The 19,443-nt window shown below is 42.4% G+C and overlaps 1 protein-coding gene across 7 annotated transcripts in view; it reads right to left on the bottom strand.

Annotated features, from left to right (window-relative positions):
* KIAA1217 overlaps window positions 1–19,443 on the bottom strand; it is a 315,669-nt gene that overhangs the window by 52,671 nt on the left and 243,555 nt on the right. For all 7 annotated transcript variants that reach the window (XM_080661410.1, XM_080661413.1, XM_080661411.1 and 4 more), the window contains exon 6: window positions 11,815–12,647. In XM_080661410.1, coding sequence (XP_080517536.1) covers window positions 11,815–12,647 — 833 coding nt within the window. The remainder of the gene's footprint in view (window positions 1–11,814; window positions 12,648–19,443) is intronic.

Raw genomic sequence — 19,443 nt, forward strand, 5'->3', positions numbered from 1 at the left:
TCTGGGACCAAATACAGTCCCAAGTCGGGCATGAGGACACATAGTGTCTCAGATCCAAATGGCCAACACATTATGGCTCCTTTCTGCAAAGGACTATGGCTTCACAATGTTATATCAATTAAGACTCTTATTTATAGAAAACTTTCCAGTTCACAAAAGGATTTTACACTCATTTTCCTTTAACCGGCACAGAGTCTCCTTAAGAGGTCATGGTTATTGTTCCATTGTGGCCAAGGACACGAGGCTTAGGGAGGTGGGGTCCCCCTAGGGAAACACGGCTAGCTCACCTGCGCACACACCTGCACACCCAGTGCTCCCTGGGGGGCTCCGAGCTGCCCGCCTCGTGACTCACCAGCTGGGGTGAGAGCCGTCCCTCCCCAGGGCAAGCCTACACCCTGCTTGCTTAAATCATCTACTTTACATTTTCGTTCTCTTCCCTGAGGGGAATTTTTAATATTCATGCTCTAGAAGTGACAGCTCTTTTTTTTTGGTACAGGAACAAACTAGTATGAAGAGCTGTTTGTTCAGGTTCTGGCAACCTGAACACGGGCCTGTAATTTACCTTTCAATGAGAGATGGTGTCAGAAGCGATGGGAGATGGTCTCTTGCGTGGTCCTAAGGGAGCGTGAAACTAACTGCCACTCCCACCTGCCCTGAGTCTGCAACCTCTCAGCATGCACTCAGAAGAAATAAGATAATGACTCTGAAGGAAAAAGAAAAAAAACATTTCCTATACTTGGCTTCTCTCATGTGTTTTTTCATTTTGTCTTCTTAGATACTGTGCTTGCTGGAGGAGTTGGGATACACGGCCTTTACTAAAAAGATGAGAAATACTGAGACAGCATGAGAGTGAAAACATCATTTGACTAGTGGCTCCAGTCACTAGACCTTTGGGAAGTCTCCTGACTGTTTCTCCTTCTGTAAAGTCACCGATTAGGAGTGCGGTCTCTAAGATTCCCCGGCTCTGAAGATGGACAGGGAGGGAGAGGTGTTTCTTGGCAATGCAAGTTGGTCCTACAAGACTGTTGTGGGTAATACAGACTTTTTGAGACCTGCAGTTTTTGAAAGTTCAAATTCATGCTTATTAGACCTGGCTATATTTTTGAATCACTTCATTTGTGAAAAATAAAGTTCAAAATTCAAACAAGTGCAATCTCCCTGATCTTGACCAGACAGAAGGACAACCCCCAAAGAAACTAAAGTGTAGCTAGGACATCAGGAGAGCCCAGGAGCTTGACTTAGATGAGCCCCAGCTTCAGGCTGGGTCGAACCCACGATGAGTCTGCATTGAGTCTTTCAAAAAGGCTGAACCCGCACCTAAGCATGTATTCATCTTCTCTTTGAAAAAAGAGGTTCCAGTCGGCAAGGAAAGGGGCTTATCTGAATCTCACAGTATTTACGTTCCTCTGGCTTAGCTTCTGGTTTCAGACCCAAGGCATCTGATTGACAGCACCTCATGAATATTCAAAGGGAATACAAGGGCATATTTAAATTTCATCTAATTAGTGACAGATGATGGCTTTTCCTTTTGAGAAATTGGTTTAAAGTAACACAGACTTTGTGACAGTCACTCCACTGGTATTTTTGATAGAATATTCCTTGTGTAAGAGGAGTGCTATCTTCAAAACTTGTCAGGTGATTAAGTACCATGTTTATCAGACAGCTGTTGCCTCCACTCAGCAGTTAAGAAATGACTAGCAAATATTACTTAACCACGAAGCTTATATTTCTGTGACTGAAGTAATAATTCAATTTATTGGCTCTTACTTGACTTCTGAGACCAGCAAAACATCATATCCAGATGATATTTTTATAGGCACCATAATGCTAGAAATATAGCAAATTTTGGGTAAAGATCAGTCTGACTTCTTAAGTAATATCTTTTGATTGAGTTGATATATATATATATATATATATATCTTAAATTCTAGCTCAACTCCATGTTCTCATGAAGGCTTCCAGACCAGCATGAGTTGAGGAAAGTGCTCCCTTGTCTGAATTCATAGCCATTGTTGTCTGTATCACTTCTTTGGAATTAATTATGTACAAGCAATCCCCAAATTAGGCTTGTAATTAAAAGTTTACTTGTACTTTCATTGTTTAGAACTTGGAATAAATGGTGGTTGAATTTCCAGCTGGACCACAGAAACCTCTATAACCTACAGTGTATTATTAGTTTTATCATTGTTCTTCATTGTTTTCAAAGAAAACGTGGCCTGACTTTCCAGCTGGACTTCTCGACGCTGGGAACAGAACTGCTCCTGAACAAAGCTGCAGACTCTGGGGGAGCCATTTCCCCTGGAGTGACTTGCATGGCCTCCTCCCTTCTCTGTGCTTCACTGGGAGACAGAGTCACTGTCAAAGTGACAAGAAAAGAATCCCTGAGCAGCACCCATGAATGAAATCCCATTTCTGTGTTTGTTCCTGCAAAACAGTTACTTAGTGGGCATTCAGAGTTCAGAAGTTTCCTGTACTTAACTGTGGCATAGCCTATATGTTTATATTACAATTCTGATGTGTGTATGTGTTTTTTTAAATTAATCCTCACCCAAGAATATTTTTTCCATTGTTTTTTAGAGAAAGTGTTAGGGAGGGGGAGAGACAGAGAAAGAGAGAAACATCGATGTGAGAGAGACACATTGATTGGTTGCCTCCCGCATGTGCCCAGACTGGGGCCAGGGAGCGATCCTGCAACTGAGGTATGTGTCCTTGACCGGAATTGAATCCAGGACTCCTCAGTGTGAGGGCCGATGCTCTAACCACTGAGAAAAACCGGCAAGGGTACAATTTTGATGTTTTATGACAGTCTTCACAGTTTATCTTCCTTGTGCATGGGGACTACATAGAAATTTCTTTGTGTCCTGCAAAGCATCCAGCCTATAGCTAAGCACAGAAGAGAAGCTCATAAGCATTTAATATTGATAATTTAATAAAAACATTTATTATTGATCCATAATTAGAGCTGCATGGAAAAGCAATCGAGATAAAAGTTGAATCATTCAGGCACTATTAGGCATCAAAACAGACAATCTAACAATCTCAACTACACCTGCTTAGGCATCTTCAACCTCAGTCTCATAGCCCAGGTGCCCTTGTGAAAGGATGCCCTAATCCTGGCTTCTCTTTTTGCTCCTGGACCCAAGATGTGTAACCCTGACTACTCTCCTGAAATGGACTTAAAATGGCTTTGATATTCTAAACATTCTCATCTGGATCCTGAAGCCCAGTTGATTCCATTTTCTTCACACTGAGTTTTGCTGTTTCCTATAATCTGTTCACCGGCTCTATGTTCTTCTTGGTATTATATTCAGAAATAGTCCTTTGTCCTAGCCAGCTCTGTGGTTTAAGCTCTCTGTTTGATAATACTTAGTAGGATGCTTGGCTCAAAGCAGGCACTCTCTGAGCACTTATGGTAGGGCAGGCATGGAGCAAAGCACTTAACTGTAAAATCTTCTTCCATCCTGTGAAGTCCTGTTATTATCCTTACCAGAGGCCCAGTGCACGAAATTCGTGCTCTGAACTGGGGGTGGGGGGGGTCCCTCAGCCTGGCCTGTGCCCTCTCGCAGTCCAGAACCCCATGGTGGACATCACTCTCACAGTCTGGGACCCCTTGCTCCTTACAGCTCAGCTCCCGACTCCTGCGGAGGTGGGAGAGGCTCCTGCCACCAACGCTGCACTTGACAGCCATGAGCCTGGCTTCTGGCTGAGTAGCACTCCTGCTGTGGGAGGCACTGACCACCAGGAGGCAGCTATTGTGTTGAGCGTCTACTCCCTGGTGGTCAGTGCGCATCATAGCGACCGGTCATTCTTGTCATTCCACTGTTTGGTTGGTTTGCATATTAGGGTTTTATTATATAGGATTTTACAGATAAGCAAAGGAAGGCAGAGCAAGAGTCAGTAATGTGTCAAAGGTCCCAACTGCCAGAAAATGTTAGAACTCAGATCTGAACCAAGCAATCTGGCTTTGGAGTCCACGTTCATAAATAAACACTGCTTGTTACTGCCTCTCAATAAATGGTGGATTGGAGGAGAAACCAAGATGGCGGCATAGGTAAACACCTAAACTGCTGCCTCGCACAACAATTTCAAAACTACAACTAAAAGACAAAACGGACACCATCCAGAACCACAGGAAAACTGGCTGAATGGAAATTCTACAACAAGAAGGAAAGAGAAAAGCATATTGAGACTCAGAGGAGCTGCAAAAGGCTGAGGTAGGGAGACGCAAGTGCGGAAAGGACTGGCGGCTGAGTACGTGGCTGGCTTTCCCAAGCGGGAGGGAGATGGAAGCCCCTGACTGCACTGAACTCCAGTTCCGGGCGAGATTCTGGGAACCCAGACTCATTTGGGGGGAATCTGGACTGTCAGGAAAAGAGAAAAGCACACCGAGACTCAGGAGAGCTGCGGAAGGCAGAGGTCCGGAGGCGCGTGACGCAGAGAGGACTGACTGCTAAGTGCGCGCTGGCTTTCTCAAGTGGGAGGGAGACGGAAGCTCCCAACTGCGCTGAACTCCAGTTCTGGGTGAGACTCTGGGAACCCAGACTCATTCGGGGAGAAACTGGACTGTCTGGCAGCGGGTGAAACTCGAGGGCAGCTTTCTCTCAGAGCTGCTTGCAGCGATTACTGAGGGATACTGAGACCCAGGGGCCTCATAGGGCAGGGCTGACAGGAAGCCAAGGCTGTCTGCTCCACCCTGAGACTCTGCCCCATCCAAGCTGAGCACAGAGGCTCTTGCAATTTTGCAAGTCTTGTCTCATAAGGGTGTCTCCAGCATAGAAGTTCTCCCAGCATAGACACAGCTGATCCTCACAGCCAATTGGCCTGGAGGTCAATTCCTCCCAGTGATACCAACAATAATCAAGTCTTAACTACAACAAGGCTGTACACACAGTCCACAAAGGGGTGCACCGAGTGTCCACCTCAGGTAACTGGGGAGGCTGAGCCACTGGGCCCTACAGGACACCTAGCACACAAAGCTACTCTACCAACTCAGGGAAGCAGCGAAAATGTGTAGACAAACAAACAGATCACAAATGAAAGAAATGGAGGAAAGCAAATGACTGGATATAGAGTTCAAAACCACGGTTATAAGGTTTTTCAAGAATTTCCTAAAAATGGCCGATAAATTTAGTGAAACCCTCGAGGATATGAAAAAGGACCAACTAGAAATTAAACATACACTGACTGAAATAAAAAATATTGTACAGATGCCTAACAGCAGACTAGAGGACCGCAAGAATCAAGTCAAAGATTTGAAATACAAAGAAGCAAAAAACACTCAACCGGAAAAGAAAAAAGAATCCAAAAATTTGAAGATAGTGTAAGGAGCCTCTGGGACAACCTCAAGCGTACCAACATCCGAATTATGGGAGTGCCAGAAGAAGAGAGTGAGCAAGATACTGAAAACCTATTTGAAGAAATAATGACAGAAAACTTCCCCCACCTGGTGAAAGAAATAAACTTACAAGTCCAGGAAGCACAGAGAACCCCAAACAAAAGGAAACCAAAGAGGTCCACACAAAGACACATCATAATTAAAATGCCAAGAGCAAAAGACAAAGAGAGAATATTAAAAGCAGCAAGAGAAAAACAGTTAATTACCTACAAGGGAGCACCCATAGGATTGTCAGCTGATTTCTCAACAGAAACTATGCAGGCCAGACGGGAGTGGCAAGAAATATTCAAAGTGACGAATAGCAAGAACCTACAACCAAGATTACTCACAGATAAGAAAAAGCTAAAGGAGTTCATCAACACCAAACCAGTATTATATGAAATGCTGAAAGGTATTCTTTAAGAAGAGGAAGAAGAAAAAAGAAAAGATAAAAATTATGAACAACAAATACATATCTATCAACAAGTGAATCTAAAAATCAAGTGAGTAAAAAATCTGATGAACAGAATAAACTGGTGAATATAATAGAATCAGGGGCATAGAAAGGGAGTGGACTGACAATTCTCGGGGGGAAAGGGGTGTGGGGGGTGAGGGAAGAGAATAGACAAAAATCGTACACCTATGGATGAGGACAGTGGGGTGGAGGTAAGGGCAGAGGGTGGGGTGGGAACCGGGTGGAGGGGAGCTATGCGGGGAAAAAAAGAGGAACAACTGTAATAATCTGAACAATAAAGATTTATTAAATTTTAAAAAAATAAATGGTGGATTGCAGATTGATTGAACTGAAATTAATGACAGCCAGTTATAACAATAAAGAAGTTGTTTTACCAAGAGGAAAGAATAGAATTATAAAAGTTGTCAAGATCTGTGTTTTAGGAATGTCATGATTTACATTCCTTAAGGGTGAGGCATTATTTCATTTGCCCACTGCATTAAGTGGGAAAAGTCCAAATTTCCTTTAGAGCAGTGCTTCTCAACCAGGGGCATTTTACCTCCCCGGGGCATCTGACTATGTCTGGAGACATTTTTGATTGTCATGACAGGCAAGGTTGGTTGGGGAAGGAGGGTAGTTTGCTACTGGCATCTACTGGGGTAGAGACTGGAAATGCTGTTAAACACCCACAACACACAAGAGAACCCCTCCCCCCTCGCCCAATTATCAGGCCCAAAGTACCAATAGTGAGCAAGTTAAGAAAACCTTGCTTTAGAAAGATGCCAAGTCTAGTTACTTAGGATACCTCTGATGTGGCTCACTTCTGACGAAACACACAGGAGAAGGAAAAAAATCAATCATTCTCTTTTGATAATTCAGATTCACCTCTGTAGCAGGACAAAGCACAGTTTAAAAAAAATCTTCAAATGTCTGTCAGTCACTGTGAACATGTTTATATGACATAAATCTGAATTTAAACTTTCACTCAATCAACTGCTAAACCAAGAATGCATCCCACCCCTCAAAGCTACCAACACAGTAACATATAATCCTCGTAAAATGAGAAAATGATGTAAAATGATTAAGAACAGACACAAGCTGCCAGTTAGCATGCAGGCTTCCTCCTGTACACAGAATTTTTATTTTCCCTTCTTTCTACTTGGCTCAAGACAAGAGATTCTGTTTCTTTAAATCTGTGATGTTTCAGAAATCATAGCAGGGTTCCACGTGGCTTCTCTTTCCCCAGATATACATGTCCAGACAGGGCAAGAATGTCTCCTCTGTGGATTCTTGACTAGTTTGTTGAATTTAGCTACTGTACGTGCAGAATAGAAGATATGATCTTAGTTCAAGTTTACCATGTTTCGTTGAAAAATATTACATTAGGAGGAATCTGTTATACATTTGAAAGGAGAGCTATTAGTCACTTTGAAATGAGTACCCTTGAATTTTGAGTGTTATTTCAATAAAGATATTGCACATTATATGATCCAAACTATAAATACAAGATAGCAAAACATAAATGTCCTAGAATTTTATAATTCTTAAGGGCTGTTTTATGTGCCATGAATAGAAATAATGGTGCTATTTAATGAAGTAATTTTATAACCGAGGGAAGAGAGAGCCCTTGCACTAAGTCACGTCACACATCGTTCCCTCGGCACTTCCTGACAGGCACAGGGACCCACTCGCTTCTTGGAGTCCCAGCTGAAGGGAAGTCATCTGAGTAAAGCCAACTCATCACTCAAGATCATTTTCTTTTCTTTCTAGAAGCTCAGATATGAGAATTGCTCTCCTGAAGGTCAAAGCAGTTGTAATCTGCTCATCTACCCCAAAGCCCATAGCCATCTTGGGAGGAGAGCCCTACCAACATTTCTCCTATATACATGACTTCTTCCCAGATCTTCTATGTATAATTTGTCATTTTTCAGTGTTTTGCGGAAGCATATTTATAAAAACAAGAGATGCCAAATTTATTAAATCAAGGCACATGACTAAATATAAGAATCAAGATGAAATTACTTTAAACTCATTTTCAAGTCAATAGGGTTGTTATAAAATAATGTGCTCTCAAAACAAAAAAGCTACCATTGGAAGTTTCCTGAGCACAGATGGGAAAGAAAGGATTTTTCCTCTGTGACTGCAAACATCCTGCAGTTATGTGGGCCCTTCCATGGAATGCTCTTCTGAACAGCATCTGGATCCAGCTGTGCCCCAAAGAAAGCATTGCCACAGATTTCTCAGTCTCCCTCCTGTGTTTCTGTAGCTTCCCGTCTTAGATGTAAAGTTCACTTCAGAGCTCTATAAAAAGAGCACTCTCAGGCTTATTTGCTTTTTAAGATGATTAAACTGCAACAGAAATTGGTTTGGCACTTTATAGAACCCTATCCTCATGAAGTTAAGACATTTAGGCGTTGAAGACTCCTTAAAAATACTTCCACAGATTAAATATATCTGAAATAACATCACGGTATAGATGAAACAATAAACTATAATTTTGTGCTTCAGTAAGTGTTTTATGTTCTTGTTTTAAAAAAATTTAATTGACATAGTACTCACATTTATTGTTTTAAAAATAAAATCTACCAAGAAGGTTCTCTATATTCTTTCCTTATTTCTGCATAATTGTGCTAATGTATTAGCTAGGGCAGCTATATTTTAAATGGCATGTATATATTTAGCAGCTAATTATGCAAATTCTACCATGATTATGATTGTAAATATCCTTCAGGAGCAGTCACTTAGCATCTAGTCCTGAAAACATTTTTGGAAAATTCTGGTTAAAATGCTTATCTTCTCAGTGAAGGTGGGACTCATAGTTCTTATGCACCAGGCAGAATATTGCACATTGATAAAAAGTATGGATTCTTTAATGGACCTGAACATTATATGCCACTTAGTGGCTTTGTGACCTTGGGCAAGTTACTTAACTTCTCTGAGCTCAGTTTCATCATTTGTAAAATTGAAATGATGCTAGTACATACTTCACTGAGTCATGATGATTATATCCCAAGATGTGTAGAAACTACTTAACACAGTGTTTGGCCCATAAAAGGCTTTCAGTAAAAGCTAGCTACTACCATCAGCACTCTTCTTCTTAAATTAGTAGTACTTGTAAAATAAATGTGGTGCCCAGCAGTACTACATTTCAGCTCAGTCACTAAGCTCTCTAGAAGACTTCAGAACTACAGTTGAAGAGGAGGAAGTATTACTATCTAGGTAACGATGAGATGATAGGAGGGAGTGCTGATAGCAAAATTTCCAGACTCAAGTCTTTTTACTAGAGAATCGTTCTATACATACTTTTGTCATGTGCCTGGGTTAAGGATGTTCAGGTGTTTCAGTAATGCGGACTCTAAATGCTGATGTATGTGCATATGTGTGTACGTGTGTGTGCATGTGAGTGCATGTGCATGTGCGTGTTGGCCTACAGGAAAAGGGAATTTAGCCTGCTTATGTACGTACAGGGACTCCAATTCCACCCTCTGAAGATAAGCTGGTTAACAGGTGAGGAATCACCTTGGCCAGATGTGTGAGATAAAATTCTTCCTCTGTTATTTCACATTTCAGGGAATAAAAAAAGTAAAATTATGCTCATAATTATAATCATATGTCAGAATATGGTAGTGATAATGACAGTATATTTTAGGTGAACATTATTCTTTTTTAGTCAATTTTTCTAATACTTGTTATTCTAGAAATAAGATAATTTAGATTTTCTAAAAAGGGTTTCTAACATATAAAACATAAGTCCATCTACTTTTTCTGAGCTTTGGTGCAACAGAAACCTAAAGAGGAAGGAGAGGCCCTAAAAGAATCGGACACTGCTTAAGGCTAAAATTCTACTTGACTTTGATCCAATATAGAGAAGACTCCACATAGCAGAATTCTTTTGTTTCCTCCCATACTAAGTGCTGTGAAAAACTGGGCTCAGCCTGGCAGGTGTGTCTCAGGGGTTGAGCGTTGATCTATGAACTAGGAGGTCACCGTTCGATTCCCAGTCAGGGCACACGCCCAGGTTGTGCGGACCTGATCCCCATTGTGGGGTGTGCACGAGGCAGCTATTCAATGATTCTCCCTCATCATTGATGTTTCTATCTCTCTCTCCCTCTCTCTTTCTCTCTGAAGTCAATAAAAATATAAAAATTAAAAAAAAACCACTTGGGCTCAGTGATGCTCATTAAGTTATAAACATGTGGTAACTGCATGCTGAGAAAGAAGTCATACACTGTCATTGACCAAAATGTGCCTACAGCCCAGCAGGGTGGAAATAGCTTAATATGATCCACGGTGGAATCAAGCTCTCAATTCTCTTGGACCCACAAGGTGAGTTGGCATGGTTGGGGTGGTGGTGGTGGGGGGGATGGGGAATGGTGGGGAGGATGAAATGATGCTAGTACATACTTCACTGAGTCATGGATACTAGCCCTCACATAGTATCCCAGAGATGAATGTTTTTTACTGATTCCTTACTAAATTCTTATGATTCTAAGTCTTTCCCCTAAGTGACTAGTTCTTCCCACGAGCCCACCCCAGAGGACGTGTCACCCTTTCTTCAAAGCACAGAGCACAAGCTTCTGAGCAACAAGGAACATCTTGGTAGATTTCCCTCTGGTTGTGACATTGGTCTATTCCAATAAGCCTCAGTATTCCCACACCCCTCAGCTGTCCGTGTTCCTTTCTTTGAGTCTTAGAATTTCAATTCCTACGGCCTTTGGAAAGGAGAGAATAAATATCATTTCCCAATTCTTAATTTTTCTTAGTCCTACATAATCAAGCCAGTCACCATTGCTAGTTTTTTTTTCTTTAACTCGTGTGAAAGGATTAGAATTTGTTAGAGCATTAATGATTCCAAAACTTCCATGTTCATTCCCTTTCCATCCTCCAGGAATCTTTCTGCTGTGACTGAACAGGTAAGGAGAGACAGCCCTTTCATGATAAAATTCTGCTAATGAGGACAGGACTTTTTGATTTGTGTGTGAAAAAGTAAGATAGACAATTCATATTACATTCACAATTTGGGCCTTCTTTTTGTAAGGTTATATAATAGTAGCAAGTGATATTACCATTTTTAGTGAGGAACAGGTAACACTGGTTCTTATAAAGTACTGAATGATTAAATATGTAGATCTAATTTTTCATACATCTTCTGGATTTATATGACAACTAGTTTGGGATGCATTTTTTTTACGAGGTATTTTATGATTATAATTATTACATTGATTTCCTTTAACCAATTCAGGCTAGAGAAATTCCCTCTATCAAAATTAGCTCTTCTTTTAATATATGAACTTTGGAGAATTTTAAAAATGTAGTAGGAAGGTTCTAGACTAGCAACTTATAATAATATGTATATTAAAACAGAAATTAAAATGGCCAGAGTGTGTCATTCACCAGATAATTTTGCTGATCTCAGTATCACTCTGGAATGAGTAGTAAATCTAAACCATCCTATTTTTATGCAAATTCATGTTTTATCACTCTCGATGACAACCAATCACACCTTTCCATTTCCTCAAACCAGATGAGAAAACAAAATTTCACCACACAAGGAAAAACACAAATCATCACTTTTAAACAGCTACACCTTGAACCACTCACTCCTTATTTTCTGTGACGGTTCGTTATTACGAGCTCTGGATTTCTTGGTCTGAATGGTTTCTGCTAACCACAATTTTCTTCCAAATTATTCAGATGTAGTTATGGATGACGCGGTCTGACCCACGCTCAGGAGCCTGCACTTACCACTCCTGGTGTGTCTGCCCTCCTTGAGCAGGGCCGTGGGTCTGCCTCACTTGCCCCAAACAATTTAGAGGTCGCAGACAAGGATGGCCTTTGACCCTAGGCTGAGCCCGCTGCAGCATCCGCAGGACACGCCGCCCAAGGCCGATGCTCAGCTGACATCTGTTCTTGGTCTGACCCCTGACGAGCCGCGTGCTCAACAACACGCGGGCACAGCCCACCCTGGCCACCCTCCCCCCCTTACCTGGTCTCTCTGTCTTTGGGGATCGTAGCGGTGCTGTAAGCAAACATTTGCTTCTCCACTAGAGGAGGGCCGAGGTCCACAAGGCCGGATAGTCCTGGCGCGGTCCGTGGCTTTTCAATGTATACCAGGGTGCCCGGCTCCTTCTTGAAGGGCTGGCGGCTGGGAGAGGCCCGGTCAGGCTGCAGGGTGTGGGGGGGCCCGTGGGCGTTGTGATGCGCGTGCATGTCCACCATCCTCAGGTCGCCCACTCGGTGCGGAGAGGCAGGGGGCGTTTTGGAGCCCAGAGTGGGTAAGTGGCTGTCTGGATATTTCCTGGATTTCTGTCTGTACAGGGACTGCTCCATATGCATTTCCGCCTGTAAAGCCGGGCTGCAGTATGCGCTCGCGGACCGAATGGCGGTGCGGTGATAGGCGATGATGTGATCGGGCACGTCCAGCGGGTGCGCACCGTGGGAAGAGGCGATGCTCATCCGTCCCTCGTGGTACATGTAAGGATCCACGTAGAAACCCTCATTTCGGTACATCGCGATGTTCTTGCTGCTCATGTCTTCATCGGGCTTTACGTCTCTTCTTTCCAGAATGGCGCTCGGGCTGGGCGAGATGGACCTGGACACCGGCAGGCTGGAGAGTCTGTCCCTGGGGATGGTGGCGTTGCCAGGGACCATCATTGAGCGGCCGCCCCCATAAGGAATTCTGGATGGGGAGGGAGGCATGGAGTGGGGCACGGGCGTGGAGGGCGGAGAATTTGGAATGGCATGGGCTGGGTGAGCTGTGGACCCAGGTCGAGAGGCCGCAGGGCCATCTCCTCTTGCATAAACAAGTTCTCTCTGCATCTGAAAATAAAACAAGAAGTTAGAAAATGTACTTTGATATTCATATTTTTAGAGACGCCCCAGGGGCAGTGTGGCTTCCCTGATGTGGGAGGCTGCATAAGGGCGCTTGTAAGATGTCCACTCCTAATCCCAGGACCCTGTAACTATGTCCCTTTACATGGCACAGGCACTTTGCAGATGTCCCCTTTTAAGAATGTTGCAATGGGGAGATTGTCCTGGATCATTCCGGTGGGCTGACTGCAATGACAAGGGTCCTTATATGTGACAGGGAAACAGAAGGGTCAGAGGGAGGGAAGGAGATGTGGTGACAGAAGCAGGGTCAGAGACACTGGAAGATGGTATCACTGGCTTTGAAGGTGAGAAGGGGCTGTGAGTCAAAGAATGCAGGCAGCTGGAAAAGGCAAGGGCATGGATTCTCCCCAGGGGCCCCCAGAGGGAGAGTGGCACTGCCAACACCTTGCTATTGGCCTGTGAAACCCATCTGGACTTCTGATCGCCACAGCTGTACAATAATACATTTGTGGTGATTTAAGCCACTAAATTTGTGGTATTTTGTTACAGCAGCCACAGGAACCAAATACATCTGATGTAAAACTCAACGTTGTGGGATTTGGAGGGAAAATTGTGCAGTGGTTTAAAATTTGAGGTAATAGCTTCTTAGGGACACTGAATAAATTTGGTCTAATGTATCAAAAGTGCTAAAATTGTGTTTCCTAAAACTTGTTCTGGGCACATTTTCTAGTATTAGCCCTAGAAAATAGTAAGCATCTTTCCCATCTTGCACAATCTAGTGATGGGACCAGAGAGGAAATGGACATGCTTAGGGAAAACCTGAAGGGAAGTTGTACTGACTCACCATCTCCTTACTTACTTGAGCCTCTGAGAAACTGAGCTCTGGAGGTTGTGAGAAAATAATGATACGGGAAATAAGGGTGCAACTGGAGGCCAGGGAGAGAGATGGAAGGGAATCCCAGGCACGGTGGGAGAAGGAATCCTAACAGTGCATCCTCTGGGGCTGCCATGTGATGACAAGAAGCCAGCAGGAGTTAGCCACTGTAAGCCCAGTACTTCCTTGCTCAGGCAGCAGGGACTTCTGGGCTGTGTCATTACCATCAGTTTAGGAGAGCAGGGACTCCCACAGGGTCTCCCATTAGCTCTCCTTTAGAAGAAACGATGAGTCAAGAATCAATGACTCAAGAATCATAGATACAGACTGCAGACTGGTGGTTGCCAGAGGCAAGAGGTGAGGGGTGGGTAAAGTGGTCTAAAGATATAAATGATATGATATAAACTTGTAGTTAAAATAACAAATACAATAAATAAGTCATGGGGGTATAATGTATAGCATGGTAGTTATAGTTAATAATACTGTGTTGTATATTTGCAAGTTGCTAGGAGAGTGATTTTAAAAGTTCTAATCACAAGAAAGAAAAATTGTAACTCTAATGAGGCGATGGATGTTATTTAGACTTATTTTGGTGATCCTTTCTCAATATTCACATATGTCCACCTGAAACTAATATAATGTTATATATCAAATATATTTCAATAGAAAAAGGAATCAACTTAATGGGGAAAGGGAAAACTAGTTTGCAATTACACTGCTGTGTTTACCAAGGGGCAGAATAAAAAATACAAATTAATTCAGAATATGAAGATTTGATACTTTCTATTTTTTGTCAAAGCCCAGGAGATTTTCCAAATGGACCTAAGGGAAGGGACAAACGGCCTTGGTGGCACCTCCCAAGTCCACCCTTCAAGTTCTAGTTGTGTTGTCACAGGAGCCCACATTCCCACCCAGGCTTCTGGGGATGTGTGAGGTAGGGGGATGAGGAGAGAGGAGATGGGCTCAAATAGATGAGAACTAAGATGAGCAGCTGGGAGACCCATAGGGTGGGTGATGGGGAAAGAGAGAAGAAAAAGCAGAGGCAACAGAAGAAGGCTGAAAATAAAGCAGAGCCCAGTGCCTTGAATACATACCGATGCCTTATCTTACACACTCACTCATTTAGGAAAAGGTATTTACGAAGCACTTGCTTAGAACCAGGCATTATTCTAGCATACAGCTCTAAGAAGTCCCCATGTTATGAAAGATTTAATAATAGGAATGACCAATAAAAAATGCAAGCGAGGTGCAAATATATAGCAACCAGAAGAAGCCCTTTCAGGCTACCTTATCTAAGCACCATTGGCTTCGCTTCTCAGCCCTCTTGGGGGGCGGGGTGGGGACTGTTTCTGGGGGGCCAGAGTATGCAGGCTCCTTACTGGCAATTACAACTTTATTCCATGCCCTCCACCTCCCAACACACACACACACACACACACCAAATCGGCCAGTTGGTTCCCCATCTACACTGAACTTGGGATATCCTCAAGCTGTCCTCACCCCATTTTCCAGGCTGAAGCTCAAGGTTGGGATCTACTTATGTCAGCTCCACAAGGCCCAGCCCGTCTTCTCTCTGATCACTCACTTGACTCAGTTGCTCAAGAGCATTCCCAATTTTCATTCCAAAATGGCTAGGCTAGCCACCTGACAGAAGTTTTGCAACAGAGCAACACGGATCCTCTATAAATACCTCTCCCACTCTACCTTCCACAAGTTACGGCTCAGTGAATAGAAACTAACTACCAACTGAAAGTCTAAAGCCTTCGGGGGAAGTCTGGTGGCAGTAACTCAGCAATTGAAGCTGCTTTACGGCCTAGAAACTATAACACATCCACTGATCATTTTGATGACTAATAAGCTGTAACAGCTGTTGAAATAAAGTCTTTAAACAAATTGGAAAATAAAAAATAAGAAAGAAAGGTTTGGGTTAGTGGTGAGCAAAGCAGACCTTCACAGGTCATCAAATACAAGAAGGACTGGTGGCTCAGCCAGCAGGGCATGTCTGGCCAAATTCCTCACGCAATCAGATCACACAATGCAATAATCAACCCAAATGAACGCAAAGATCAATTTATCACATGGATTCAGACACACCACAGTGTAGAAAGCGTAACAGTGCTCAAGATGAATCAGGTGCAATAAATGGTAGGCACTATTATCCTTATTCTTAATTCCAAAAACTAAAGGGGGTTTCAGATGTCTAGAACCCACTTAAGATAAACAGAAATCCTAACTATGTTAGTCACTGCTCCCTGTTCTTTTCCCTCTTACCTGGCTTCATATTACATCTTGATTTGGGGGAGCCTGACCCCAATTAATACTCATCAAACACTTCCCCCCTTTTTCTAAGCAATAGAGTAAAAGGAGACATCAAGATTCCGAGGAGTACAGAACTGTCTAGAAGGATAAAGAATATTAATGAAAGAAAAAATATGAAATTAACTTTATTTCATGACAAGTTGAGTAAATTTCTTTTTTTTAAAATAAATCTTTATTGTTCAGATTATTACAGGTGTTCCTCTTTTTTTTCCCCCATAGCTTCCCTCCACCTGATTCCCCACCCCACCCCATGCCCTTACCCCCCGCCACTGTCTTCATCCATAGGTGTAAGCTTTTTGTCCAATCTCTTCCCGCACCCCTCACACCCCCTCCCCCTTGAGAATTGTCAGTCCACTCCCTTTCTATGTCCCTGATTCTATTATATTCACCAGTCCATTCTGTTCTTCAGATTTTTTATTCACTTGATTTTTAGATTCACTTGTTGGTAGGTATGTATTTGATGTCACTTGGTTGTTCATAATTTTTATCTTTACCTTTTTCTTCAACTTCCTCTTCTTAAAGAACACCCTTCAGCATTTCATGTAATCCTGGTTTGGTGGTGATGAACTCCTTTAGCTTTTTCTTGTCTCTGAAGCTCTTTATCTGACCTTCAACTCTGAATGATAGCTTTGCTGGGTAGAGTAACCTTGGTTGTGAGTAAATTTCTTTTAAAACAACAGGGTGCCTGCACAGGCATTTTATTTTATTTTTTCCTATATAGGTATTTTAAAAATATGTTGGATAAGGTGAAAAGAAGTGGTTCAGAGGTACATCATATAACTAACTTTTAAAATAAAATATGCAAAAATATCATTAGATATTCTTGATGTCATTTGTAGATGAATTCAGAAAGAAATGTAACAGTTAACGACAATTCTAACACGCAGGGCATTCGTATTGGGAATGCAGGTGATTAGTCAAAATATTTAACATCCAGTAGCAAGAATTGCATGGGTACCATGCAACCAAGAATGGGACTTCAGCCAAGGAGGATGGATCCTGGCCACAATCAATCAGTATCATGTACCTAATGATAATACTGTATATCACCCCTGCCTTGTCCACTTCAAAATAACCTTGCCATGATCCAACAGGGCTCCTGGGAGAATCACTGTCCACCTGAGTTATGCATAGTGCAGGTGAATACAGCATTCAGCTATGGCAGAAAAGGTAATTGAAAATTGAACATCTCCATCAGCGAGAGTGACTTAGAGGTTGAAAGAAAGCTTTTGGCAGAATTCTTGCATTGGTTTGCCAAGCTAAGTGACTTTCCAAGACTGAGTTCTAAAAAAGAACCCTGATAATTTCATCCTTGGCTCTACATAGAGCCCAAGGAGAGAATGACATGATGTTCCCATTATGTTGTGGGGAATGTTTTAAACCTACAACCAGAATGAATCCTTATAACTGGATAACTTGGGTTCATACACTAAAGGATATGGATCGACCAAAGGCAACTCACTCAGGATGAGGCAGAAGGTATGGATGGGGAGATGAGAAGAGAGAATCTTTTTCAAGTCTTCAGGGTGATCGTCCATGGAGACAATTGGCTATTCTGATAAAAAGTGGACTTTATAGACTCCAGGAGATACTCATAGTCTGAGTGAACTAGGATGATATCTAAGATTCTATAATTCATATTTTAAATAGTCTAAGCCTTTTATGTTGATCTCATGGAGATCTCTTCTTAGAATCAGTACCAGTTTCATTTTGTTTTTCTAACTGTTTTATTGGCAAATGAATAAAGAAATGGCATTATATAATACATACTGGGATTTTCCTGCATTAGTACTCAAAGTCAGTTCTTTCAGGAGAAAATTATATTAAGCTTTAAGGTAAAATAAAACACGCACACACACACACACACAGATTTACTATGCACCTTAATATACTTGAATCCCTTATTTCTCACCCATCTCTCTGATGGCACTAAACTACTCTGTCATCTCACTTCTCTTAGTAAGTTAAACGTATCTGTATGTTATATCATTGGCACTTTTGCCCCACAAGATTTCAACAGTAACGTCTTTATGTCAGCTTTAAAGAATTTCATTTTTCATCAGGAAAGGGATGACCTACACGCAAAAGTAAAGGTTTTAACACCTTACCAGAATACAACACAGATATTCCTTTGCCTGCGCCTCAGCCCAGACAAAGAAAATGGTCATTTCTTGCATACCGGCAATGGATGAACAAGGCAGTTCTCCATCATTCATCTCCTGGGCTGGGCATCGCCTCTCCCTCTCTCCATTACTGCCCAAACCATTGCTGTCTCCGGGTTGAGTCCTTCCAGTTCTTGTAAACAGCATAGTTTCCCCCAGATCCCAGCACTGGGCCCGGCGCAGGCTGCTGTCCCTGACCACAGTTCCCAGCTCAATATGCTGTTTGGCCTGAACTTCCTAAAGACCAGAAACAAATCTGGGGCAGTATCAAATGAATTGCCTAACGTTTGAGTTAGAAACCCTAACATGTATCCAAATTTTATTTCCCCCAATACTGTAAGTTAAATAAAATATTACTCATTGAGAAATTTTTTGAATGTAGGATAAGAGGGGGAAACATCATACAATTATTTCTGGGGGAAAAATGTAGCCTATAAAAAATGTTTATTTCAAATCATTTTGGGAACTGTCTCATGTAATCATGTCTTTGTGGAGTATTTAAAATACATATATTGTTTGCAGAAAGGGAATATTATGTACAGTTTATTTTACTTCAAGCTCCACCATTTCAAGTCTAGAATTTGTAAACATCCCACTCAGTCAGACTACACAATGAAGTAACTGGGCAAAACTGAAGAGGATTCTTATGAGACTTTCACCGACAAAGAATTAAAGCCACTTACTTTTTCTTAAGGCAATCACCTGTATAACTAACGCCGTGAGAAATCGCATTGGCTCAGCTCCCAATTACATGATTCCTTTGTTTGTTGGCTTCATCTAATTCCTCAGTTCCACACTTGGATATTTTAGAGTTTTCTCTTCAGAGAAGAAATCACAAAACACACAGATCCTGAAACGTCCCCCAGCTTGTGTTCCCATACAGTAAAGGCCATCTTGTTCTACTCAGTCTTCTGAAAGAAGCTGCCACGGGCATGGATAAAAAGGCCTCCTCCCCAGGATAAGCCAGTGTCTCCTCCCCTTGGAAATCAGTCACTAAATAACCTCAGCCCACATCCAACCACCGGCTCTGGCTCGGTGACTCAGTCCTTTTAACAACTGCTTACATGGAAAACACATACCAACCAATGAACTCTGGGAGGCCTAGGTAAATGGGTTAACAATGGAGGAAACATTACAAAATAGATTTACTAAAGCAAACATGATCATTAAAACCAGCACACAAGCAGCCAGCACCAACGGAAACCATCTGAGAACCCACAGGCTAATTACCCTGGGGACCAGCTCTCAGGTCAGCGCTCCGTGGAGGGTGGGAGCTGCTAGGAAACCTGGGTGGACCGCACCCCACACCTGTGCTGCTGCCAAGACTTTTGAAGTCTCTGGATTGGCAACGGAAGGAAACGTGAGCCAATTCCCCTGGTTTATAACACCGGAGGGGAAACATGAGGGAGGAGGCTGTCTATTCATTAAC

The sequence above is a fragment of the Plecotus auritus genome, assembly GCF_963455305.1.
Source record: "Plecotus auritus genome assembly, chromosome: 1".
Classification (NCBI taxonomy): domain Eukaryota; kingdom Metazoa; phylum Chordata; class Mammalia; order Chiroptera; family Vespertilionidae; genus Plecotus; species Plecotus auritus.